Source organism: Podarcis gaigeae (genome assembly GCF_964106915.1).
Source record: "Podarcis gaigeae genome assembly, chromosome: 11".
Lineage (NCBI taxonomy): Eukaryota > Metazoa > Chordata > Lepidosauria > Squamata > Lacertidae > Podarcis > Podarcis gaigeae.
Window position 1 is genome coordinate 22,386,028 of NC_139687.1, and position 26,470 is coordinate 22,412,497.

Below are 26,470 nucleotides of genomic sequence, written 5' to 3' on the forward strand. Positions count from 1 at the left end.
TGCATATGCAAACCTAGAGTGCAGGACTACGGCAGGTCACAGAATAGCAGTTTGATAACATAAACACATGACTCTCAAAATATCGATGCTGAGTAACACACAAGTGTATTTGCTCCTTTCTGCAAAATAGCTAAAGAGAGTATATAAGGGTCATTGAGATTTTAGTTACGAAGACAGTAAGGCTGTTTCTAACTAATAAAACAACCTCCTTTCGTAGACAAAGCTAACTGAATGCATGAATGGCACTGTGCAGCTAACAAAAGACTGAACCACTTGTATGAAAAGACTCTGTACATTCTTTCCCACAGAAGTCAACGAAAGGGTCGGTTGTCCTAGGCTACGTATTCCGGCATTTAAACCTCGTGGAGATAGATTACTTTGGACTGCGTTACTGTGACAGAAGTCACCAGACGGTGAGTAAAAGCACAACAGTGGCTTTCCAGCGTTAAAGCTAACCCTTCTTGTCTACCACTTTCCAGTCATATTTTAAACTGCCATATACTCTTGTCAGCAAGTTAATTTTTAAACCAGCCTAAATTGAGTTGTCATGGTTATACGCAAATAAATACTTCTTTATTTATTTGGAGTTCTTAAAAGAAATGGTCTTTTCTATTCAAATGAGTAGACCTAATGGATATGAACAAGTGTCAGGTCTACCTGCAAGATTACAACATTTAGTGTGTTGTTTTTTTTAAAAAACGAGCAAGCTAGTGGTTGAGTAGTTTTCCCTTTAAAAGTAAACTTACAGCTGTCATCTACTTGTTATTTGTGACTATGCCAAACTCTAGACATGTTCCCCTAGCTTACCAGCTCTCCCTTGTATGATTTTGGTGCCACACCTCTAGTAAGTCTCTTGTAGAAGGGTATTAGGTGGTAGGTGGACTCTGTTGAATGGATACCTGTCATTTCTAGGTTAAGCTTTTTGTGGAATCTGAATGAAAGGTACATGTGCTGAACTGAGGTGAATGTTCACGCGTGTATAGGTGGATAGGTATGACTCAACCAGACTCAAGATTAAATGTTCCATCATATATTGGAGTGATGTAAATGAGCGATGGAAAATCAAGAACTTGCCCATGATTACACATACTGTTTGTGCAAGTTTCAGTCTATTGTTTCATTTCCTTCTTTACTTGATATTGATGATTGGAGTAAAGATATCAGGTGGAGTTCAACGTTGCTTTCTTTAAAATATTCCACTTGTGCAAAAATTCCAGCTTGCTAAATGAATACAAATATTACTTATTTGTGTAGCTGAAGCACTTACAAAACAAAATACATAAAACAAATTAAAATACATTGCATAATTAAAATAATTGTTAAAACCAGCATTCTGTCAGATAAGAGTTTGCCCCATGAAGAATTTCACTTAACATTCCCACAAACCTTTCTCCCTAAAATTGCCACACCAAAGGCATAAAAGGCTACTTTTCTGGAGGGGCCGGGGAACCTGTCTCCTAATAAAAATTTAATGAAATGTCCAATCAAACTTTCAACTGGGAGATATAAATCTTTGAACAGGGCTGTTCTTAAGTCCTTATAGATTGGGCAAACTGGTAAGCAATGGGGTGAGTCTTCAGGCACATGGGCAAATGCACAAGGAATTGGGCAATAGTGTCCTTCAACTGTGGCTTGCTAAATAGAACACTCCCCCTCTCCTCCCTTCTCTATTCTGGGGGTTCTTTTGACACCCCCAGAGCCACTGGGGTAGGAGATAGGGAGAAGCTCCATTGAGCAACTAAAAATCCTTGTGCAGGACTTCCACTAAACAGTGGCGTAGCGTGGGTTGTCAGCACCCGGGGCAAGGCAAGTAATTTGCGCCCCCTAACCCGTGGATTTGCGCCCCCTAACCCGTGGATTTGTGCCCCTAACCCCCAGATGTTGCGCCCGGTGTGGCCGGCCCCACCTGCACCCCCACGCTACGCCACTGCCACTAAACATACAAGTACTTTATCATACATTCAGATGAATTACATATTTTACTGAACAAAACAAAGACAAACCTTGATTATGTACGCTTGACTGAAATATTGTTTTTTTAAAAATCAGGTGTCCTGCAATGTGAAGTATTACATTAAGAATACATAAGCCATAATCAAGCAGAGATTCCTGACATTCTTTAATGATTTTTAATATAACTTTTTAATAGAGTTTTGTATGCCTGCTGTTTCTTTCTTTTTAAAAAAAACAAAAAACACCCTCTATATTAAATAAGAATAATTACACATTTTATTTGTGTTTTAATAGCTATTCCTCATTAAAATTTCCCAGGCAGACAAGCAGATCTCAGGGTCTTGCTTTTGAGATCCTTTCCTGTGAGACATGTAGCAGTAAAGACTAGCTGTCCTTAACAAAACAAAAGGAGCCACGGAATTACACATTAAGGACTTAGCTGGTATGCAGCCTTTGTTAGCTTAAATGTGACGTCCACCCTATGAAAATGATTGTGGGTGCCTATAAGCAGTGCTTGATGAACGTAATTGAATGATTTTAATGAAACACACAGGCTGGAGTTGGCAATATGATATTACACATGTATAAGCGAGTTGAAGCCTGAATAATTGTATGTGTTTGAACTAGTTTAAACACAGCACTGTGCAATAGCAGAACAAAGTTGTACTTGTGTGTCATGAAAACCGTAGAGCAGTGTGATGAATCTGTAACAGATAAGCAAACAGAAGGGACCTGTTAAACAAGCATCTTCTCTGTGGAAGTGGAAAAGGGGGGGGGGGGAATCATGTCTGAGAGGCTGAGTAACAGAAGCATTTGATGATTGACACCATCCATGAAAATGGATAATTTTCAACCTAGCTAATGGCTTCTTACAAACAAGTTCAGAGTGCTTGACCTTAATTTGACTCAGTACACAGCAACAGAATGTTAACAGTGCCATGCTCACTTAAAACTTAAGTACAGTCATATATCACTGGAATTTTCAGCTTATGTGTCTTTTTATTCTTGGAACAGTTTAAAGCACACTGCTCTTGAATGCATCTTAAAAACTGGCTTCACCAATTTTGTAGAGTACCCATCATTAAATGTTAAGATCTAGCACCCCTTACCCATGTACTTGTTTTACTCTTTTAAATTAAATCCCAAAGTCTTTATGAAATTGAGGCGGACTTGGGTTTAGAAAGCTATCATACATAGCTGATGCCTTCTGTGAAATTCCGACTAAAGAGCTTGACATCTCTGGTAGGAGGCTTAAAGGAAAAGATTGGGTATTTTTTGCAGATTTGTTGTTGCATGGGAGGAATAGAAGAAATATTTCACAGAGACAAGGGAGCCTCCCTCTGGAAAGATGCCATTTCCTGTGACCAGGAAAAATTACATGCCCTGCGACGGGGTGAGCTCCCCTTGTTCGGTCCCAGCCCCTGCCCATGTAGCAGTTTGAAAACATGTCAAGTGCAAGTAGATAAATAGGTACCGCTCCGGCAGGAAGGTAAACGGTGTTTCCATGCGCTGCTCTGGTTTCGCCATAAGCGGCTTAGTCATGCTGGCCACATGACCCGGAAGCTGTCTGTGGCAAACACCAGCTCCCTCAGCCTATAGAGCGGGATGAGCGCGCAGCCCCAGAGTCGTCCATGACTGGACCTAATGGTCAGGGGTACCTTTACCTTTAGGGTAGTAGCACTGAGTTAGTGGCTTTTCTTGTCTATGGCTCCTTTTCTTATGAATGAGATGTTTGACAGATGGATCTGGTAGCTCTGTAGCTTTCTGCCTGTACTTTTGACTTCCCCCCAGGGAATCTCCCACATTAAATTTCTGCTGTAGTTAAGTGACATCCTATTTCCATTCCAAAACCATTAGTGTGGAGTGTGCCCCTTCCTTCCTTCCCTTCTCTCTCTGTTACTGAGGGCAAATGCCCACTTTAACAAATCTGTGCCATAAGTACCAAGCCTGCAGCAACTCATAAATATTACACAGTGTCATGACTTTTTGCAGCGGACATGCTGGCAGATAGTGTATTTTGGTAAGCCTGGGTGTTGTAATTGTAGGACATGTTCTTTCATGTTTCTGGTTGTGATAGAGCCCTATAGTGATTTGGCAATTAGATTATTAACGTTAAAAAGGCCTGAAACAAAATGCATATCCACGTACTCATAAACGGTATGCTTGGATCCTGCACCTTGATGCTTATTGCTTATTGCTGTAAGGGACTGAAGCACTTGCTATGAGTTTCCAGGTTGTTCAAAATCTGTTTTTAACAGCCTCTACCTGGAGATTACGGTATATCTCTCCTTCTGAAATCAGTTTTTCAGTTTAAAGCGAAGGATGAATTGTGATTTGCCCTTTCTTACATTACAATGCTCTGTTAACAGTGTCTTGTTCATTTAATACAATGGCCAAGATAGATTTGCCACATAATTATTTAAAAAAATAAGTAACAGCAGTGCTTTTTTGTTATCCTTATGAAGATAATCATGACTGCCACTGAGGTGTATAGAGAAGCTTTTGGCTTTCACACACTCACAAAAAGATGCTGATGGAATAATAATGTAAAAGCAGATATAATGTTAGTTTGTAATTTTAACTTTTCTTCTTTGGAAAACTTTGCAGATGTTAGATGCTTACAAAGCACATTCTTTTTTTGTTTCTGTGTATATCTAGGACAGAAGAGAAAAGTAGGCTCAGTTTGCATGCCGTGGTTAAAGCATAGTTAGTGGTATACAAAGAACAAAGAAATGGCTTCTGATTTGCTCCCTGACAGCAGGACCTGCAATTCTGGATTTTGTATTATATCGGAAACAGGCTTTATGGTTTGTTTCAGGGTGCAAGCAAGATACTTTTCGCATAACCATATAGAAAGCTGGTGTATACTGTCTCCAATTATTCTAGGATAACATTAGCTTATTCTTTTCAGGGCAAGGTAACACCTTTATTTTAAAGTCTCTTTATATAACCATATGTATTTATAATAGTTCGCTATGACTGTTCTTCTTCGCATGCCTCCTTGACGAGAGGTCTGGAGGGTGGCAACACACGAGCAGGCCTTTTCTGCAGTGGCTTCTCACTTGTGGAATACTTCCCCCAGGCAGCCTCACCTGGCTCCTACTTTACATATCTTTAGGTGCCAGGCAAAAACATTCCTCTTCTCCCATGCCTTTGGCTAATTGAACAATCTCTGGCCTTTTAAATTCTTTCTCTGTGTGCGGGAGGGGAATTTTGTTTTTGTTTGTTGCAATGTTATTTATTTTTGTGTTTTTATTTTGTAAATTGCTCTGTGATTTTTCAGATGAAGGGCAGTATAGAAATTTAAAGAATAAAAATATGAAATAACACTGGTTTCTATTACTTTTTTCACAGTACTGGCTGGATCCTGCAAAGACCCTTACAGAACATAAGGAACTCATAAACAGTATGTATATGCAATTGGTTAATCATTAACTGTTTCGTGATGGAGAGGCATAGAAAATACTGCATCTGCAAAGCTAACAGTGTTGACTGCAGATGTCTGGTTAATGTTATGTCTATGGTGACTTTGCACAGAAATACCAATGTTGTCGAAATCAAGTCAGGAAGTAGAAGATAGAAGATAAAATAAGGCTACAGAGAAGCTCATCAATTGCTGATTGCATCTGGCATAGCTTCTCATAATTTTTTGCCACTCCCTCCATATCTTTGGATTGATTCATTTTCATTCGTCCCATTTTTGTGTGGCCTGCATGGAATAGGAAAATGTGATGGCTACTTAGGCATTGTCACATATCCAAGGTTAAAATCAAGTGCATACTTTCTCCAATAAGGTCTGCTGAAATTAATGGAATTGACTTCTAAGTAACTATGTTTAGGATTGCAGGGTGTGCTTTAAAACACACACACACAATTAAATGTTCTTATTTTTTATAGCTGGTCCACCCTACACACTGTACTTTGGTGTTAAATTCTATGCAGAAGATCCATGCAAATTAAAAGAAGAAATCACAAGGTATGAATAACCCTTAGCAATAAGACTGAGCAGGTGCTTTTAAAGTATCTAGTAAAATAACTATATAAGCTCATCAAGGAACTGTTCTTTTTTAAAAGAGAGACAGAGAGATGGAGAACAACTTGAGACTCTTAATTTTCTTGCTATAAATCCTTGTTGGAAAATGATGTTTAACTCTCACTGGTGTTGGAGGGATGGAGTTAAATTCAAAATTCAGCTTATTCATGTCCCTTGTCTTTGCTTATGTTTGTGTTCAAAGTTTTGCCCTGATTGCGGAAGTGTTTTTTCTTTTGTCTTGTTTGAGTAGTTATCAGCTTTTTATTTTGCCGTTATGGATCTACTTCTACAGAGAGTTTGTTGTTCCCCCATAGCTTTTGTTTTTATTCTAACATATATGATAATCAGTTGCTGATTGTATTGCATTTTAAGTGGCCCTATTCAACATGCAACCTTCGCCCTGATAGTGAATGCAGTCTGCATACTAATACGCTTTTTTTAGTGCGCAAAAGCATGTTGCATTGGAGACAGCACATCATATCCAATAATTCAGTAATGTGTGCATGTATTCCTAAGTAATATATATCTGTAGGCTTACAGCCTTACCGGCCCCCTATTCCAGATAATTGGGGAAATAGAAGACTACAAACACATTGATGAGTGTGCAGTTTATAAGGTTATATACAGGAGATAATTTCAGTACAGTGGTACCTCAGGTTACAGACGCTTCAGATTACAGACTCTGCTAACCCAGAAATAGTACCTCAGGTTAAGAACTTTGCTTCAGGATGAGAACAGAAATCATGCGGCTGCAGCGCAAAAACAGCGGGAGGCCCCATTAGCTAAAGTGGGACCTCAGGTTAAGAATAGTTTCAGGTTATGAATGGACCCCCAGAGTGAATTAAGTTCGTAACCTGAGGTACCACTGTAGTGTAGTAACTGCCTTTAAAACTCCCCCACTAACCCTGGTAAAAGTAGTTTGATAACTGTACAGATGTTTTATCTAGTCCAGACCCGCAGTTCAGATCCTGCTGAACCATAGCTCCTGAACATTGGCCATGCTGACTGGGGCTGATGGGAGCTTGAGTCCAGCAACATCTGGTGGGCTCCATGCTCCCCATCCTTGGTACATATTGGCAAATGGCTTGAGGTGTGTCTGTTTTCCCAAGTATCTAGTCACCATGTGTCAGTAAGCCTGATAACCAGCATTTCTGGTTTAGTTCATTTATTCGTAAGTGAAATGCTTTGTTAAAAAGGAAAATGTTTTTGAAGCAATGGATTATACATTGTTCAAAGAAAAGTGATATATATATATATGGGTTGGTATCCATTGTTAGTCATACTTGGAGCAGACTCGTTGAAATTAATGGGCATGACTAACTTAGGCTAATTAATTTCATTGGGTCTGCTCTGCCTAGATCTTGGTTGGATACAACTCAATGAAAACATTATGGAACAGTAAGGCATTGTGCAAATTCCCAGCATCCTTATGGAACCACAGTTGCCAGGATTCTTTTAAAGAAGCTGTGATAGCCAAGTTGTTTATCAGATTGATCTAGAACACCAGATGTAGCCCAAGGCTGCTGGTTGTAGTGCCAGCTTCCGCTTCTTAGCTTTGTCATCATAAGTTCACAGCGGTGCATTCATGGCATGTGTCATGCTTTGTCACAGTTTACATGCTGGGCGAGCTTTTCCATTTACGTTTGATTTGAGATATTCAAAGGAAACAAAACTTAACATCCAGTTTGTGGCGTTTGCTGCTTGTCCCCTCCCAAGCTAACCTGGCAATATTCCTTTCAAATAAAACTGCAACGGCAATATATTCGTATGTTAGGATCCTTATACTTGTATAGTTACTTCTATTTTCTGTCTTTGTTTTAGGTATCAGTTTTTTTTACAGGTGAAGCAGGATGTTTTGCAAGGTCGCTTGCCTTGCCAAGTCAACATTGCTGCTCAGCTGGGAGCATATGCAATACAGGGTATGTGCTTTGTACTGCGTTTCCCTTCATAAATGCTAGATTTTGTTTAGGTTTGGTCATATTTAGAAACCTGAATTACAAATTACAAACTATTTAGCATGTTTTTTTGTATCGTAGAATTCCACAATTCTACGATACAAAAAAACATGCTAAATAGTTGAAAGCTGAGAGACATCACTAAGATCCAATCTTTCCCACTCTTGCATCTTCATTCTAGAGCTTAGTGCTTTATTCCTAGAAAAGTAAGTGCTGGTACTCACCATGAAGCTGTTACAGTAAGTGCCACACTTATTAACAGCTATAAAAGAGGTACTGGTACTACATACCCTTGAGTACGCCCTGGAAAAAAGCACTGCTAGAGCTCCAGTTTTAAATGGGAGTGTCCACATCTCCTCTTCTTTTTCATGAGGTTACAGTGATCATACTTTGAAGTTTATGAGGGCTGAGGGAGACACTGAATATCATAAATCGGGTTCACAGATACAAAATACTGTTACTAGGAATTAAGCGGGAAAATATATTTAACAACCAGCAAAGTAGGAAAATAAAATAAAATTGTGTAAAATATGTCAGAAAGTGAATACATATTTTAAATTTGTTTTAAATACAGCTGAACTTGGAGACTATGATCCATACAAGCATATTGCAGGTTATGTTTCGGAATACCGCTTTGTTCCAGACCAGAAAGAAGAACTAGAAGATGCTGTAGAACGGATACACAAAACTCTAATGTAAGAATTCAGGTTATATACTAACGTTGCTTGGGAAATAAAACTGTACAAGGAAAAGGGCGTTGAAGAAGCAGTTCCTTTGTGAGTCGAACTATTGACTGTTGTTTTAAATCTGCTTTCTTATGAGCTGTTTTTCTCTGCAATGGTCATAAATATAACCAATGCATTTAATTCTGGCATCTTGTCTCCTTTGTACATTACCACGTGTCTTCACATATCTTAAGGGCTGTCGTATGGAAGAGGGAATAGTCTTGCTTTCTCCTGCTCTGGAGGCTAGGACTCAAACCAATGGCTTCAAGCTTACAAGAAAGGAGATTCCAAATAAACATACAGAAAAACTTTCTGACAGTAAGAGCTGTTCAACGTGGAATGGTCTCCCTCGGGAGGTTGTGGACTCTCCTTCCTTGGAGGTTTTTAAGCAGAGGTTGGCCATCTGTCATGGATGTTTTAGCTGAGATTCTTGCATTGCAGGGGTTGGGACTAGATGATCCTTGTGTCCCTTCCAACACTATGATTCTATGTCTTCAGCTTACAACCGTAGGCGCTATTACACCAATTCATGGAGGACAAGGTTATCAATGGCTATTGGTCATGATGACTCTGTTCTGCTTCCCCGGTTGGAGGTATTATGCTTCTGAATGCTAGTTGGTGGGGATTTCAGGTGGGCAGAGTGCTGTTGCGTTCATGTCTAGCCTGTAGGCTTTCTATGGGCATCTGGTTAGCCACTGTGAGACTGGGATTCCTGGCTAGATGAGCCATTGACTTTTATCCAGTAGGCTAATCTTACTTTTTTACATTATGGGTAGACATAGAAGGCAGGAGAATCTTAAAGTTATATAGATGCAGAAGCACAGGAAGAAAAATATGGCAGAAAGAAAAAAGAGACATCAGCAAGAGAATTAACTTATGAAAGGTTGTCAGTGTTTATAATTTATAAGATTTATCAGCTCATCCGTCAGCAATAGCTGTTTCGTAAAATCTTGCATGTCTTAATCAAAAAGGGGAGAGACGGAAAAACATATTTGAGCGATGAGTCAGGTGGTTAAGTTATGGAATGTAGAGCCAAATGAATAGAGAGATAAGGCCTCCTTGATAAGATGATTGCAGAACTGAATGCCAAAACGTGTAGAAGCTGAAAAACGCTGAGATGTCTCTTGATTAGGAGGGATGGGTGATGGGCAGAATTTGTGAGCTGGAAAACCAGATTTTAAAGAATTTATTCATATATAAGAATGGAAAAATAAGGTGAACTATCTGGTGAGATGTGCAAAACTATGCAAAAACTTGCGATTCTATGCAAAAACACTGGCATTACATTGTGTTGAAACATACTGCGAATACAGATGCTATTTATAAAGGTTAACGGAAAAATGTAACCTTATTTTGACAAGTTATTTTGAAATCTTCCCTCTTTCCCCTCCAAAACAAGAATTAAATTGAACTAGCATTTTAAGTGTGTATCTGAAGAAGTGTGCATGCACACGAAAGCTCATACCAAGAACTAACTTAGTTGGTCTTTAAGGTGCTACTGGAAGGAATTTTTTTTGTTTTGACTATGGCAGACCAACACGGCTACCTATCTGTAACTGGAACTATGGAAGGCACCACATTGAGCCGCATGAAATGGAAGTCCATCAACCTGTGTATATGAAGAAGTGTGCATGCACACGAAAGCTCATACCAAGAACTAACTTAGTTGGTCTTTAAGGTGCTACTGGAAGGAATTCTTTTTGTTTTGACTATGGCAGACCAACACGGCTACCTATCTGTAACTAGGATTTTAAGCCTGTTAGCTTCCTGGGTCTTTTCACTCTTGGAATTGGAATGCATTAAATGCTGTGGGGACCCAGTTCCTGAAATTAGGATGTTGTTCTCCTGATAAGTAAGGATCACTAGGAACTCATGTATGAGTGTAATATAAGATGAGTAATTTAAAAAACCTAACACAAAGCAGAATATTTTTTTACTAATAATGAAAAGTGAGGCTAATTTTGGACAATATTGTGAGGATATCTGTTTAAGTAACCCACCTGATATTCATAAATTACTGTGCAATGTGGGGTGCAGCAAGTTGCAGTGGTCATTTAGGGGCTTATCTGCCCCAGCTGACTTGTTGCAGCAGTTTGGGTAGAAGGCAAGCTGGAAATACCGTGTTGGCCCGAATATAAAGCCACACCTTTAAAATTGGAGGGGGGAAATGAAAAAAAGAAAAAATACCTGAATGTAAGCCACTCCCTCGCTGCTCCTGGCTGCATGGGGGGTGGGGGGAGCCACACTTTGTTCTCAGCGGCCTTTCCCCTTCCTCACTCTCTCCCTTCCCGGCCTTGGGAGAGAGGATGGAAAACTATGTGCGGGGCAGGCGCTGTTTGCCCTGCACTCTTGGCCATAAGGTCGCGAATATAAGCCGTGCTTTAACTTCTCATGGTCGGATTTGGGAATAAAAGTGTGGCTTATACAGTGGTACCTCTGGTTACGTACTTAATTTGTTCCGGAGGTCCGTTCTTAACCTGAAACTGTTCTTAACCTGAAGCACCACTTTAGCTAATGGGGCCTCCTGCTGCCACAGCGCCACCACAGCACGATTTCTGTTCTCATCCTGAAGCAAAGTTCTTAAGCCGAGGTACTATTTCTGGGTTAGCGGAGTCTGTAACCTGAAGCGTTTGTAACCTGAAGCGTATGTAACCCGAGGTACCACTGTATTTGGGCCAATATGGTATATAACAGCTTTCCTTAATATAAAAGCCAGGGAGAGGGAAGGAGAGGAAGTAGAGGGTAGGGGGCAGGGGATAGTGGCAAGGAATGTTTTCAGTCACATTTACCAAATGTGCTGCAAAATGAATGTTCTTATTCTGTGATGAAAACCATTTTGAAGGCTTTTCTGATGCAATAAACAACCCAGTTTGAAGTAATATTAAATGATAAATTCTGTGTTATCACGCGAGAAATTCAGGTATAGATCTGACCAGTGCTATATATTTTTAGAAAAAGAGGCGCCACAACTCACCATGAATGCCTCTCTTTGTTCTCATATAATGGCAATGGCACCCAACACCTGAGAGGTGCTGAAACTGAGTTCTGGCTGGAAAAAAAAGCCCTGGATCTGATGGTTCTTAGAGAATCTTAATATGTGTGCTGCAGCACTTATTCAGGATCCTTCCAGATTTTATTTACAATTAAGTGGTATAAAAATTTCTGTTAAATAAACGGGACTTCACAATTTGGTGTCATCTTCGGCCTGTAATATATCTGGTTAAAACACATCTCTGGATAATTGTATTCTCACAAACAGTATTAAATCTTCACTCTAAGTGAAATATTTTGCTATAAGACTTAGTAGCAGAATAGTTAAGGGAGATTGAAGCTCCCTGGAAAGCCCTTACCTGCGGGAAGCGTACAAATAAGCCTCAGAAAGAGTCAGTTCATGCCCTGGTTCATATGTTGTTTGTGGCATACATGCAAATGATATAACTGTGAGGCAGACTTCACACAAATGCTCAGAGATGCTGGTGCACAGCTTCTCTCCATCAAAGGGGGAAAGGGGAACATTTTGCTAAGGGTGTGTGTGTGGGGGGCCTCATATGTTACATCATCTGCATGTTCAACGGGATATGTACGAAACAGCTATGTCAGTATTTTGGCAAGCATAACTTTTAAAATAATTTTTCTGTACTTTATAAAATATATTTTATTATATTAAACAGGGGGCAAGTTCCGGCTGAGGTAGAACTGAATTACTTAGGAGTGGCAAAAACACTTGAAATGTATGGAGTTGATCTTCATCCTGTTTATGTAAGTAGCATTTTTGATGTATTTTGTATATTTTATGCTGTGAACCACCCTGATATATTTGGATGAAGGGCACTATACAAATTTAGAATGAATGAATGAATGAATGAATGAATGAATGAATGAATGAATGACTGTCTTGCCAGAGTGGTGCATGCTCTGGTTATCTCTTGCTTGGACTACTGCAATACATTCTACATGGGGATACCTTTGAAGGTGACCTGGAAACTACAACTAATCCAGAATGTGGCAGCTAGACTGGTGACTGGGAGTGACTGCTGAGACCATATAACACCGGTTCTGAAAGACCTGCATTGGCTCCCAGTAGTTTTCCAAGCACAATTCAAAGAGTTGGTGCTGACCTTTAAAGCCCTAAATGGCCTTGGCCCTGCATACCTGAAGGAGCTTCTCCACCCCCATTGTTTAGCCCAGACACTGAGGTCCAGCTCTGAGGGCCTTCAGGCAGTTGCCTCACTGCAAGAAGTGAAGCTACAGGGAACCTGGCAGAAAGCCTTCTCGATAGTGGCGCCTGCACTGTGGAATGCCCTCGCATCAGATATCAAGGAAATAATCAACTATCTGACTTTTAGAAGACTTCTGAATGTAGCCCTGTTTAGTGAAGTTTTTAATGTTTTATGTTTTATCACATGATGATGATGATGTTGGGAGCTGCCCAGAATGGCTGGGGAAACCCAGCCAAATGGGTGGGGTATTATTATTATTATTATTATTATTATTATTATTATTATTATTAAACCGTTGACAGTTGCCCCAGGCAATGTCTTGCTGTAATGTCTTGCCAGCACCGGAGCTTAAATCAGAGGTAGCTAACCTTTGGCCCTACAGATGTCTTTGGACTTCAGACACTGTCAGCCCCAGCCAGCATCTCTGGTGGGCAGGAATGATGGGAACTGTACTTCAGCAACATCTAGAGAGCTGCAATTCAGCAGCCCTTGGCTTAAATGAATACATGCAGCTCTTCAGATTGTAAAGATTGAACCTGCCACTGAAGTTAATGTAGTTGCCTTGATACACACAGACACAAAATTGTATGTACATCTTTTGCTTCGGTGCCATATCACAACCTGCTGTTTTTGTTTCAAAAGGAGTTTGCCCTACAATGAGAGCTCCTTTTGGCACATGGGCTTGGCTATGCAGTTCTTTGGGTCCTCAACAATGTCAACAATTTATTTATTTGTTTCATAAAACGTATATATTTGCTTGATTGTAGAAAAATCCTCAAAACAATTGCCCTTAAAAGGCTAGGGAAAACTGGCACCACAGAAAGCAAAACACTAATTATTCTATTTCATAATCCCATGCTCTTCTTTTTTTAAAAAAGTGGAGTCTAAATCCATTGGAACACATACTTAGGAGAACCATGGATTAAGGAGCCTTTCTATGAAAGAATGTGGTTGCATTTCCATATAAAAGGCAATTAACTATGCTGGAAGAATAATATGGGTTACAAATCTAAGGGATTTATTCTAAGTGTTGTTATAAGATAAAAGGGTTTCATTACAAAGAATGTGTTCGGGCAGGAAATATGAAAGCAACACTGAGAATCTGAGTAAGGCCCTTAAAAAGTTCAAAGTAACGAGACATAATAGATAATTAGTAGCTCAGAGCTACAGAAGTTTTGTTAATATTAACGCTGAAAGTTCCTTCAATATGCAGGACATAGAAAAAGAATCTTCAGTGTCATACTGCATTGTATGTCCTTTCCTAACCACCACATTACATCAGCTTAAGGAACATTCATTGTGCCTATTTTCACAGTGGCTCCAGTTCATCTTTTAGACAGGAAGCTCTCTGTAAATGTATGTGTGTGTCTATGTGTATAATGTTAAAACTGTTTTGCAGGGTGAAAACAAATCAGAGTACTTCCTGGGGTTGACTCCTGTAGGAGTGGTTGTCTACAAGAATAAAAAGCAAGTTGGGAAGTATTTTTGGTAAGTATTATCTATCTTGTAGCCCCCAGTTTTTTTAAAAAAAGATTACCAAAGATTGCATGGTGTATTTCCATTTATAAATGTTTTCTACATAGAGCAATTTCGTATATTTCAAACTGGAAACATGGAGACAATGGGTTGGGTCCACCCTGTCTTTGGTGGAGCTCTGCTAACTGGTGCTCTTGCAGGGTGAAGACATATTTTTGTCAATTCCTCTATTCCTCCTTTAATAGCATATGCACTGCAAGCAGCTGCTCCAGTGGGCTAGGGGTTCCTCTGGAACATTGTGGGAAGATGTGCAGAGGGCTACAAGGGAAGGAAAGTGTGCCAAATATTTCCTTTTCCTTCTGCCTTCAGGAGCTTCCAGTTAGCGCAGCAGGAACCTCTGCTGGGTCTTAGCCTCATCTATGAATGGAAACAGTCCATCTGTTCAGAGAGGGAGGTGTTTGTATTTGGCTGAGTTGTTTAATATGAGTGCATTTAAATATTTCCCCCTAAAGGGTACCTACCAATCTACAAATTGGAAAAAAGAGAAACTTCACTAGTGATGAACATGCTTCCTGCAAAATTTTAATTGGGAGCCATTTCTAGCAACACTTCATTCAAAAGAAAGCAGTTCTTGAATATCTGCTGTAGGGAAGTAAAATAGGCTGTTGATTGATATTTCTACTTATATGATAATCGTTACTGGCTTGCATGTTTCATAGCTAGACTGGCTAATTCATTAATGAATATACTTGTCATTAAACCTTCAACCGTTCCAATTTTTTAATGTATCTGTTGGCTTAATCTTCATGTATTTTTTTGTGTGTGTTTTTCTAACACTTAGGCCTAGAATTACAAAAGTCCACTTCAAGGAAACTCAGTTTGAGCTCAGAGTTCTGGGAAAAGATGTAAGTTTATATTTTGTAGCTTGAAAATAATGCTTAATAAACATGTATTCCTAACCACTCTAGACCAAACATGAATAGGATTGTGTTGTATTTGTATCTAACTAATAGTTACAAAGTGATTTTTAACACACAACACACACACACACACACACACACACACACACACACACACACACAAAGGCTTGGTCTTTGTGTCAGAAATTATCTTTAAATTATCTGCTTTACTAATACTACTTGTAACATTGAGAGGGGAGAACCATTTGGGGGACAAAAGTGATGCGTTCACCATCAGGCTTCTTTCTGTTGTCCATTAAGTTTGAGGGGCTTATGTTGTAAAGTTCTTAGAAGAGGTCAACCTCATTCACACAATGCTAAACAAAAACATGGCTTAGTGTGAACAAGCAAACATGCAGGCTTCTCTAGGGGAGATTGGTCGCAGCTCATGATTTGTCTACAGAGAGCCATCCCAAGAGTTAGGATTCAGCCTCTAAACTAAGCCATGGCTTAGTTTAGCATAGTATAGTATAGCAGTGGAATGACCAGAGGATGAGCAAAGCAGCTGCAATATCCTTCCTATGAGGCTGCACATTTGCTTGCTCACAGTAAACCATGGTTGCCCTAGCATTATGTGTGAACTGGACTAGACTAGTGGGACTTTATCTGTGCCATCTGTTAACACAGCGTAGATTAGATTGCTTGGAAGTGCTGCCACAGTTACCTTAGATAAGGTAAAGGTAAAGGTACCCCTGCCCATACGGGCCAGTCTTGCCAGACTCTGGGGTTGTGCGCCCATCTCACTCAAGAGGCCGGGGGCCAGCGCTGTACGGAGACACTTCCGGGTCACGTGGCCAGCGTGACATCGCTGCTCTGGCCAGAGCCAGAGCCAGAGCCGCACACAGAAACGCCGTTTACCTTCCCGCTAGTAAGCGGTTCCTATTTATCTACTTGCACCCGGGGGTGCTTTCGAACTGCTAGGTTGGCAGGCGCTGGGACCGAACGACGGGAGCGCACCCCGCCGCAGGGATTCGAACCGCCGACCTTTCGATCGGCAAGCCCTAGGCGCTGAGGTTTTACCCACAGCGCCACCTGCGTCCCTCTTACCTTAGATACTTGTTGGTAAATGCTTTGAAATTATCCAGATGAATGAGAAATCGGGAAGCTTTAGAAAAGAAACATTGTTGTTTTTGGTTTTAAGGCTGGTGACTGACTGGGCTTTTAAAATGAGAGCTCATTGTTGTGCTTAAAAGAACTGACAGCATTTGGTAATGTCAAGTTCTGACAAGAATGCTGTTAAGGAAGCATTTCAAAGAACAAGGATGCAAAATATTGTGTACACTTTACTGTCTTTTAAAAATGTCTTCTGCACTGAACTAATGAGACTTGGTTAGAAATTGGGACTGGGTGTTGGGGTTGTGTGTCCCTCCCTGAACCACACACCAGTTTGTCCCACCCATTCTACTTTCTGCTTCAAAGTTACCAATGCCGGTTAAAATCATCCTAACCTTGGTTAAATGGGGAGACTAAGGCCCAGTGTGGAAATCTGTCAAGGAATGCCTTTATTCAGGTGCCAGGTGTCATTGTGAACAAAAGTAGAGGGGGTGGGGGCAGTCCAGGTACAAGAGTTTACAGTTCACTGCCTATCTCCAAAACCATGGTTAATGGTTCTATCTGCATTGATCCTATCGCAGTATGTTTGGTTAAATACATTTGTTAGTTCTGCTAAATAACCTATTCAGAAATTATGTTGCACGGTTGAATTTTTTTGAGGAATTTAAATGTCAAATCAATGGAAGGTCTTTAAACAAAGTTTGATCTTAAACTGAATATCTCTTGAATATAAATCAGTGTTCTCCAATCTGGTGCCATACAGGTATTATTGAACTATAGTCCTCATCATCCCTGACCTTTTGACTTGCTTACTGGGCTGATGGGAGTCAGAGTCCAAAATCGCTAGCCATCATCTGGTTAGTGGAGGCTGATATTGACTGACAAAGACTGGGGAATGTAGGTTATTCTCCAGATAATACCAAATAGATAACAGTTTGTTGCATTTAGCACTTTGTATTCCTGCTGTGATAAAACTTCACATTATAATTATCTGAGGGAAGCTGTTGCTACTTATAGCTTCTCCTCCAGGCAAATTAAATTATAAATAAAACACCAATGAAAATTTCAAAACCCTTATCCAACTCTCACTTAGAGATAATGGAAAAAAGACAAGCAATTCCACAAAGTAGATTTAATAACTAAAGTCTTGCTTAGATATATTATATAATGTGGGACATGTTAATGAGGAAACTTTCAGGGTAATGATGGATCTAGCTGTTTATAGGATTTTATTTTGGTTAGCTAAGCAAACAAAAGCCAAAGCTAGAACATATTGCTTTGTTAATTCAGTTTGACAGCATGACCATCCTGAATGACAGGGCTATTTAATTAAGTGGTCAGGTGAGCCAGGACCAGTGCCTGACCTGCTGCTCCAATCTTACAATTTGCTTTTTCCTGGTTGCTGCTATCACCTTATCTCATCCGTCATGTTTCCTTTTGATACAGTTGAATGCATGAGCAGCATCAAAAAGGAAGCCTGGCAACTGGGATTGAGGTGCAGGCCACCATAGTATCTCAGCAACAGAGAGAAGGGAAGATGAGCAAAAAGCAAAACAAAACCTCAAGACAGATAGAAGAAATATAAAAAGGCAATACAATAAATAATCTTGTTTGAGATTCTTTGGTAAATTTAATCAATCTGTTGCTTTTTATAGTGGAAACCTCAGTGATTCAAGCTTGTAGAAGCCGGAGATGCAGCAAACCTTCACCAAAGTAGAATTTTAGTCTCTCCGTATGAATTGCACTTATTCTGTGCAAAAAAGGACATTTTATCTCTTCAGGCTGGCAGAACCCAATTCTGCAGTCACTGGATGTAGATAATCAATGACCAAGATAAAGGAGCTTGACCTGTGAATTAACTTGGGGAAATATTTATAAATGTGATGGTAGATTTGAGAGCTTTCTCTTTTTATAATCATGCCGCTTCCACATTTCCACACCCCTTCTTTTTCTACAGAAGAGAGGAAGTTTGACAGTATGTTCCTTTCAGTTTCCCATTTTGCTGTATCTTGGCAGATTCTGTGAAACCTCTTGAAACCTATACCTTCCTTATTGTACTCTGTCTTTTGTTGAATGGAATTAAAGCTTGTTTGCTTTAGAGCTTAAGTTCTGGTTTTCCAAGTATGTTCAAATATTTCATAGAAGCATTTACAACAGAATGCTTCTGCAACAGAAAATATAACAAGCAATAAGTTATGCAATATCAGGGAGGGAATTTGTGCTTTGGCTAATAGCTATCTTGCATTGACCTGTGGTCAATGAGCTACTCAGCTGAGGTTTAATTCAGGCAGGCAACACCCACCCATATTACCATACCGCTTCAGACCCTTTATTCCTTACCATAGATCCAATTTAGGTTGGAAATAAAGAGTAGCCTACTGATTACACCATGTGGCATGGCCTCCAAGGGAACAAATAATTTAGTCTTGTCGCTCCCTGAAAATTTAAATTGAATTGATTGTGTCTCCTTAGCGATTGAAGTGAAACATGTTTTTTGCTTACAGATAGGTAGCCGTGTTGGTCTGCCATAGTCAAAACAAAAAATAAAGAGTAGTAGGAATGTTTTTTGCTTGTTCCTGTGCTGGTAATTGTTGGTTCAAACAGTAAACCCAGCAGGCATATTACTGATGGCACAGTCAAAGCTGTTCGGTCCCAGAAAGGTCCACAAAAGGTTTGCAAGGAAGCAGGACCAAGATGCAGTCTTCAGTTGAGGGTTAAGGACAGCCAGTAGACAGACAGGGGCTGCATGTCCCATCTGAGGGCAGGAACTGGACTGGAGAACAAGATTACCAATTTTGCCTTGGCTACTGGCTTGTGCTCAACTCTAATTCCATGGTTTCTAAAGCAAAGTTCAGTTTTTTTTAAACAAGCTTCGCCAGAGCTTGGTGCAAAAAGTAATCTCAACAGGTCTAGCACCCTTTCATCTGTTAATTATGAATCTTATGGGTGACAAATCAATTAGAGAGAGGCCTTTGGATTTCCAAGAGATCTAGGGAACTGCAGAGGCACCATGTTCCCTAGTCACTAGGGTTACCATGCCTCCCCTGCAAAGATGGAATACCATAATGTGTATGTTTAACTAACCCTAAATATAGGAAGGCTTTCTCTTTGCCAAGGTTTAATGTTTTCCATTTTAATAAAACCTCAGTGAACCATAAATGCTACCTTTGTAACAACGTTGAGGTGGAGTCTATCTTGCATGTCCTTTTTATTGACATTTGTGTCAAGTGGCTAGGAAAGACCTAATTATCCTATTATGCAGTCTCTCCCTGTCTGCTTTTTTGAATCTCTTGTGATCACGTTGCTTCACGGCTCCCTTGTGTCAGCCACAGAGCAAGTGGCAAAGTTTTCAAATATGGCCTGCTGTATTAGACCACTTATGATTGATATACGTAGATAGCTTAGCATTGTTATTCTGCATTTTTTGGTTGTATTAATTCATATTTTAGTGATGTTATTAATGGTCAATTATTATAAAATTGTTACTAATGTTTAAATGGTCTGTTGACTGCAAATAGAGATGGAAAGTGTAAACAGGTGGTATTTGGAGAGAGTTCCTTCAGTACCTTGGACAGATCATAGGGAGCAGTGTCCCTATTTAGGTTGTGTCCAGATGGGGGCATTATCTTGCAAACAGGTTGTTCAGAGTGGTGTATGAGGATCCACACACTCCCATTTTTTCACTCACCATATTCATTGCTGCCTTACTGTCACACTACTGGGCAGAGCTTGCCAGACTTTTTGTTTTGGTCCCTACAATCTATCACTCCTCCCAACCCTTCTCTGAGTAAGTTTACAGGATTAAACTGTAGTTTGCTTGTCCTTTTTCTTAAAAAAAAAAAAAAAGTTTGCAGAATTTGGGTTTAATAGAATTGCACAAATTCTGTACTAATGAAAACAAATTGGGTCTGCTTTGTGCTCTGAGTGAGGTTTGTTCCTGTGCTGAACTTTCTGTAATGAAGATACTGTAATCATTCATTCTCAGCCTTCTCTAACTGACATCCAACTTCAGCTTAAAACGCTTTGGGATCCAGTCTTGTTGCTGGGAGGGAAAGTCATCAATCCAAGAGATTATACAGTGAGAATTTTAAAAAACTTTTCTTTTATTACTTTATTACTTAACTAACAGACTCTTATGCTGTGTTACAAACTTCCTCAGAAAATACTGTACTCTGGGTCTTAAATGCCCTAAGTAGCATGGAGAAGTGCGGTTTGAGAAAAGCCCCCTTGGGATGTGTGGAGCTAGTTGCATGCTGTTTTGGATTCTGGTCTGTGAAGCAAAATGTTTATTAATCAAAACTGTGTCTGCTATTTACTGTTATGTACATTTAAGTAATACTTAAGCCCCCAAAAGGGGACACAGGTGGCACTGTGGTCTAAACCACAGAGCCTAGGGCTTGCTGATCAGAAGGTCAGTGGTTCGAATCCCCATGATGGGGTGAGCTCCCATTGTTCGGTCCCAGCTTCTGCCCACCTAGCAGTTCGAAAGGACATCAAAGTGCAAGTAGATAAATTGGTACCACTCCGGCGGGAAGGTAAAAGGTGTTTCTGTGTGCTGCTCTGGTTCACTAGAAGCAGCTTAGTCATGCTGGCCACATGACCCAGAAGCTGTCTGCGGACAAATGCTGGCTCCCTTGGCCTATAGAGCGAGATGAGTGCCACAACCCCAGAGCTGTCTGCGACTGGACCTAACGGTCAGGGGTACCTTTACCTTTAAGCCCCAAAAGCTAGAACCTGGTTAAACTTAACCATCAGTAATGTTTGGCTACCTTTGAAGGTGACTTGGAAACTGCAACTAATCCAGAATGCAGCAGCTAGACTGGTGACTGGGAGTGGCTGCCAGGACCGTATAACCCCGGTCTTGAAAGACCTACATTGGCTCCCAGTATGTTTCTGAGCACAGTTCAAAGTGTTCGTGCTAACCTTTAAAGCCCTAAACAGCCTTGGCCCAGTATACCTGAAGGAGTGTCTCCGCCACCATCGTTCTGCCTGGACACTGAGGTCCAGCACCAAGGGCCTTCTGGCAGTTCCCTCCCTGTGAGAAGTGAGGTTACAGGGAACCAGGCAGAGGGCCTTCTTGGTAGTGGCATCCGCCTTGTGGAACACCCTCCCATCAGATGTCAAGGAAAGAAGCAACTATCTGACTTTTAGAAGACACCTGAAGGCAATCCTGTTTAGGGAAGTTTTTAATGTTTGATGTTTTATCTTGTTTTTAATATTCTGTTGTTGTTGTTGTTGTTGTTGTTGTTGTTGTTGTTGTTGTTGTTGTTATTCTGTTGGGTGCTGCCCAGAGTGGCTGGGGAAACCCAGCCAAATGGGCAGGGTATAAATAAATTATTATTATTATTATTATTATTATTATTGAGAGCCAGTGTGGTGTAGTGGTTAAGAGCGGCAGTCACATAATCTGGGGAACCGGGTTCGTGTCTCCGCTCCTCCACATGCAGCTGCTGGGTGACCTTGGGCCAGTCACACTTCTGTGAAGTCTCTCAGCCCCACTCACCTCACAGAGTGTTTGTTGTGGGGGAGGAAGGGAAAGGAGGTTGTTAGCCGCTTTGAGACTCCTGAAGGGGAGTGAAAGGCGGGATATCAAATCCAAACTCTTCTTCTTCTTCTTCTATTATTATTATTATTATTATTATTATTATTATTATTAATTTATTATTCCCGTAGCATACAATATCCATGAAGAAAGCAGTTTCAGATGCAACCAAAGGCTTGCACAGGCTCGGCGCGAATAGTTAGTATTCTCTTTGGACACAAGCCCCACTCGTTGCCACATTCACCATCCTAGTATCTGTTACTGAAATCTCTCTGCAGCCCAGCGTACAGCATGGGGAGGTGCTGTTAGGGCAGGAAAGGAAGCTAACTAGGAAAGGGTGACTAAGGCCTGTAATCCTACGCATGATGAATGTTCTGGTTCAAAAGGCTTCCTAGATTTTAGAATGCTGTTCAGCCGCATTATTGTCACTCTGAGTCTTTTCATTGACTTTGGAGTTTAGAAAGTTAGGCATTATATAAATCACACTTGGCTTTTCATTCATTGACTGGGTTAACTGTGTTCTGTCTAATGAGTAACTTACCTTAGATTCAGGGGCATTCTTTGAAGGCTTTCAGTGAATTAAGTTGACTCTGGCATGCCATAGGATGTTTCTTATGCATTGCATTCCCACCCCTTTTTTTTCAGACAAAAGCTATAACTCACCCAGTTGATGGGTGCTATTTCTTGAAGAAACTATATAATTTTTCAATGTCACCTTTGTTTGCTGCGTACATACCACACCTTACTGTTAATCACTAGTACTCTTTATAAAAATGTCCACTTTGGAGGGTTTCTGATTATGTAAACATTTTTTGGTTCTTTAGTGAGTTAACAGGTTCAGTCCTGTAATTTGGTGAATATGTGGTGGAGGTGGGGGTGATGATTAACAAAATCAATCCTACTGGGAATATCCCCTCACTCACCCCAGTTTAGGATGTTCCACCATTTTTCAGCAGTGTTTCTTTTTCTTTGAGAAAAATAAGTGGCTCACGTAATTGTAAACAAGCTTTAATAATGAACTGAGAGAAAACTGTAACAAAATAACATAATTTCTGAGAGAAACTAAAACAACAACATGAGGCAAGAAAACAACAAGAGGCAGCTGGTCCCTCTTAACTGACATTCTTAACTGAACTTAATGGAACACATGCACTGAAGGGAGGGGCTGATTCTGGAGCAAAACACACAAGCCCCGCCCACCAGATGCCAAGCACTCTACTATTTAAACGAGGCCCAAGTGTTTTTCTTACTGAATATACTTCACAATTACTTTTTATATCATGGAGGTCAATGTCTATGTTAGAAATAAGTATCTGTTTGCCATGAAACTACGATGTATGCTTGATGCCGTCCACTGCATGGACCAAAGACAACACACTTGTCTTCTTTGGCGATCACGTGTGGCCAAGTAAGATTGTCTTCCATGAACACAGTCTTAACAGGGAATCTGTAAGTGACTGTGGAGGCCAATTCTGGATTCACGTGTCCTTCCACAGTGGGAATATAGGTTTCCAGGCAGGAGCTGATCACGGTGAGGGTTTGCCAAACATGCCTTCCTCTTAGCACATTTCTCCCTTTCGTCCTGAGTTTGAGCATCTTCAAAGTCCATTATGTCTTTGGTACAGGCTATTCTCTAATTGGAGTGCTCTCAGCCCAGTGTTTCCCAGTTGTTGGTGGTTTATACTACGTTTTTTAAGATTTGCCTTGAGAGAGTCTTTAAACCTCTTTTGTTGACTACCAGCATTACACTTTCCATTTTTAAGTTTGGAATAGAGTAGTTGCTATAGAAGACAATAATCAGGAATCTGAACGACATGACCAGTCCAACAAAGTTGATGTTGAACAATCATTGGTGTGTACACACTCATAGGATGACCTCCAAACCTACTTGTACTACTAATTCACAATGGTGTCCCTCCTCAACATGATTAATCTTAGATCACGGACATGGGTGATGCTGTGGTCTAAAACCACTGAGCCCCTTGGGCTTGCTGGTTGTAAGGTTGGCGGTTTGAATCCATGGAACAGGATGAGCTGCCGTTGCTTTGTCCCAGCTCCTGCTAACCTAGCAGTTTGAAAGCATACCATCGTGAGTATATAAATAGGTACTGCTGTGGCGGGAAGGTAAACGGCGTTTCCGTGTGCTCTGGCACTCATGTCCTGTTGCTGATCACATGACCCAGAAAAGCTTTCTGCAGACAAGTGCCAGCTCCATTGGCCTGAAAGTGGAGATGAGCACTGCACCCCAGAGTCGAATTCAACTGGACTTAACTGTCCAGGGGTCCTCTATCATCACCTTTACCTTTGATCACATCCATACCATACATTTAAAGCACTGTTATACCACTTTAGGCTCCTCCTCAAGAATACTGGGAAGCTGTAATATGTAAAGGGTGGTGAAAGTTGTTAGAAGATCCCTATTCCCCCTACAGAGCTGTATTTCCCAAAATGGCTTAGCAGTCAATCCATCTTCCCAGGGGATCTTTGGAATTCTAGCAGAGTGAGGAGAATAGAGTCTCTTAACACTCAGTACCCTTTACAAACCATAGTGTCCAGAATTCTTTGAGGTAAGCCATTAAATTGGTGTGAGTTATTAAAATGTGTTGTGTGGGTGTGACCTTAGTGTTGGGAAATATAAAACATGGAAGTGATCCTTGAAATTTGTGTTGATTTGGTAAGATGGTTTAAATTATTCACATTTTTAAAGATCGTGACTAAGAGAACATTTATCACATCAAGCCGGTAGAATTACATCAGGGCAATTCTCCTGATTCCACATTTAAAAATGAAAAAATAGTCTGTGTTCATGTGCCTAGATTATCAAATATGATTCCTTTATATCAGAAGAATCCTTCACAGCGCTTCCTTTTTATTATTTCAGTGTAATGAAACTTCCTTCTTCTTCGAGGCACAGAGCAAAACTGCATGCAAGCATTTATGGAAATGCTGCGTAGAGCAGCACACATTCTTCAGGTAGGTAAGCTACAGCTGTAAAGAATCTATTATTAAACGATGACAAAAGACAGACACATCTTGGCAGGGGTGGTGCAGGGCGGTGCAGTTTAGAGCTTCAGGCTAGCGCTTATCTGCAGTTAAAAGGCAAGTATATTCAGATCTCTTGAACTGACCTGGTTGTATTATAAAAGATAAGAGGCCCTAGCTGGTTTCCTCAAACTGGATTTGATCCAAAAAAAAAACAGTGAATGGGAGATAAATAGCTACTGCCTCTGTTCCATAAATGCATTTGCAAGAGTTCACACAATGCTATAGCAATTCTTGCATAGTTCTTACAAGAAGTGGAAGAATATATCTGGATTCAGTTTCACTTGAACAGCCTTTGAATGAGCAGAATATACCTTCTGCATGCGAAAAAGAGCACATTTTGGATCCAAATCTTTTTTTTCCTGTAGGAACATCAATGTTTTAAATGAGAATAATGAAAGGAGAACAGTAAATCAGTTTGAGCTATGTTTTTACTAATTTCCTGTCATTTATCCTGTCTAAATAAGTCATCCTCTTCCATCTACAGCAGTGTTTCCCAAACTTGGGTCTCTGGCTGCTGTTGGACTCCAAATCCCATCATCCCTAGCTAGCAGGACCAAGTGGTATGGGGTGATGGGAATTATAGTCCTAAAAACAGCTGGAGACCCAAGTTTGGTAAACACTGATCTACAGCAAGATTAGTCAATGTGGTGCCTTCCAGAGATTGGACCACAAGCCCCAGCCAGCATAATTGATGATCTGGGATGATAGAATTTATAGTCCAACAACACATGGATGGCACAATGATGCCCGCTGTCCCAGTCTATAGGCTTTCACAGAGATTATATAGTGCCTTGACAGTTTTGTTATCTGATCATTTGTTAGCAGAATATTAGAGCAAAATTCTTCTGAATCCTAGAATTGCCAAAACTTGACATAGGTTGATCTATTTTACACACAAAAAAAAGTTGAATATTTTTGCACACAAAGTATCTTTTTAAATATCTTTGGCTTGGATCCAATTTGTGCAAGAAAGGGAGCAGTTTCCACCAACTCTCCTTTCATCTGCAGCCCACACCATTCCCAGGAGTTAATCAACCCCCCCAGGAACAGATTGTCAGGATGTGAAGGGGGGGCGCAGAGGTAAAGGAGGTAGAGTTCCATTCATGGAAGAAAAGCTATCTGTCTAAACAACCAAGTGGAAAAGGCTCACTGAAGTTCAACCAGCATACTTATACTGGAAGGAAAAACTTAAAAACAATTAAAATGTGATTGTCTCAAACTAGTTTGGGCCTTTTAAATTTTCTCTCATTTCTTTCTAACTTTAGACACACACACACACACACACACACACACACACACACACACACACATTGTGTGTGTGTGTGTGTATCACATGCTCCCTTATCCAGGATGACTAAACTATGTATCTTCAGTACTTGCTGGAAGAAAATTATAGTGCAACTTATTTTGTTGACTTGGTGTGCTCAGAGGATGAGTGACAATTTTTAAAAATTGTATCACTAACTGCCATTCTGGCTCATTTCCTGGTGTTAAGTGGCTACTAGGTTG

The 26,470-nt window shown here is 40.4% G+C and overlaps 1 protein-coding gene across 4 annotated transcripts in view; it reads left to right on the forward strand.

Annotated features, from left to right (window-relative positions):
• Positions 1-26,470, forward strand: part of EPB41L4A (erythrocyte membrane protein band 4.1 like 4A) — a 97,834-nt gene that overhangs the window by 36,428 nt on the left and 34,936 nt on the right. For all 4 annotated transcript variants that reach the window (XR_014556080.1, XR_014556081.1, XM_083702330.1 and 1 more), the window contains exons 3-11: positions 309-413; positions 5,308-5,359; positions 5,851-5,929; positions 7,808-7,905; positions 8,516-8,636; positions 12,338-12,425; positions 14,286-14,374; positions 15,204-15,267; positions 24,798-24,889. Coding sequence is in view for 2 of the 4 variants with exons in the window: in XM_083702330.1 (XP_083558456.1) it covers positions 309-413; positions 5,308-5,359; positions 5,851-5,929; positions 7,808-7,905; positions 8,516-8,636; positions 12,338-12,425; positions 14,286-14,374; positions 15,204-15,267; positions 24,798-24,889 (788 nt within the window). In the remaining 2 variants the exon portion in view is untranslated. The remainder of the gene's footprint in view (positions 1-308; positions 414-5,307; positions 5,360-5,850; positions 5,930-7,807; positions 7,906-8,515; positions 8,637-12,337; positions 12,426-14,285; positions 14,375-15,203; positions 15,268-24,797; positions 24,890-26,470) is intronic.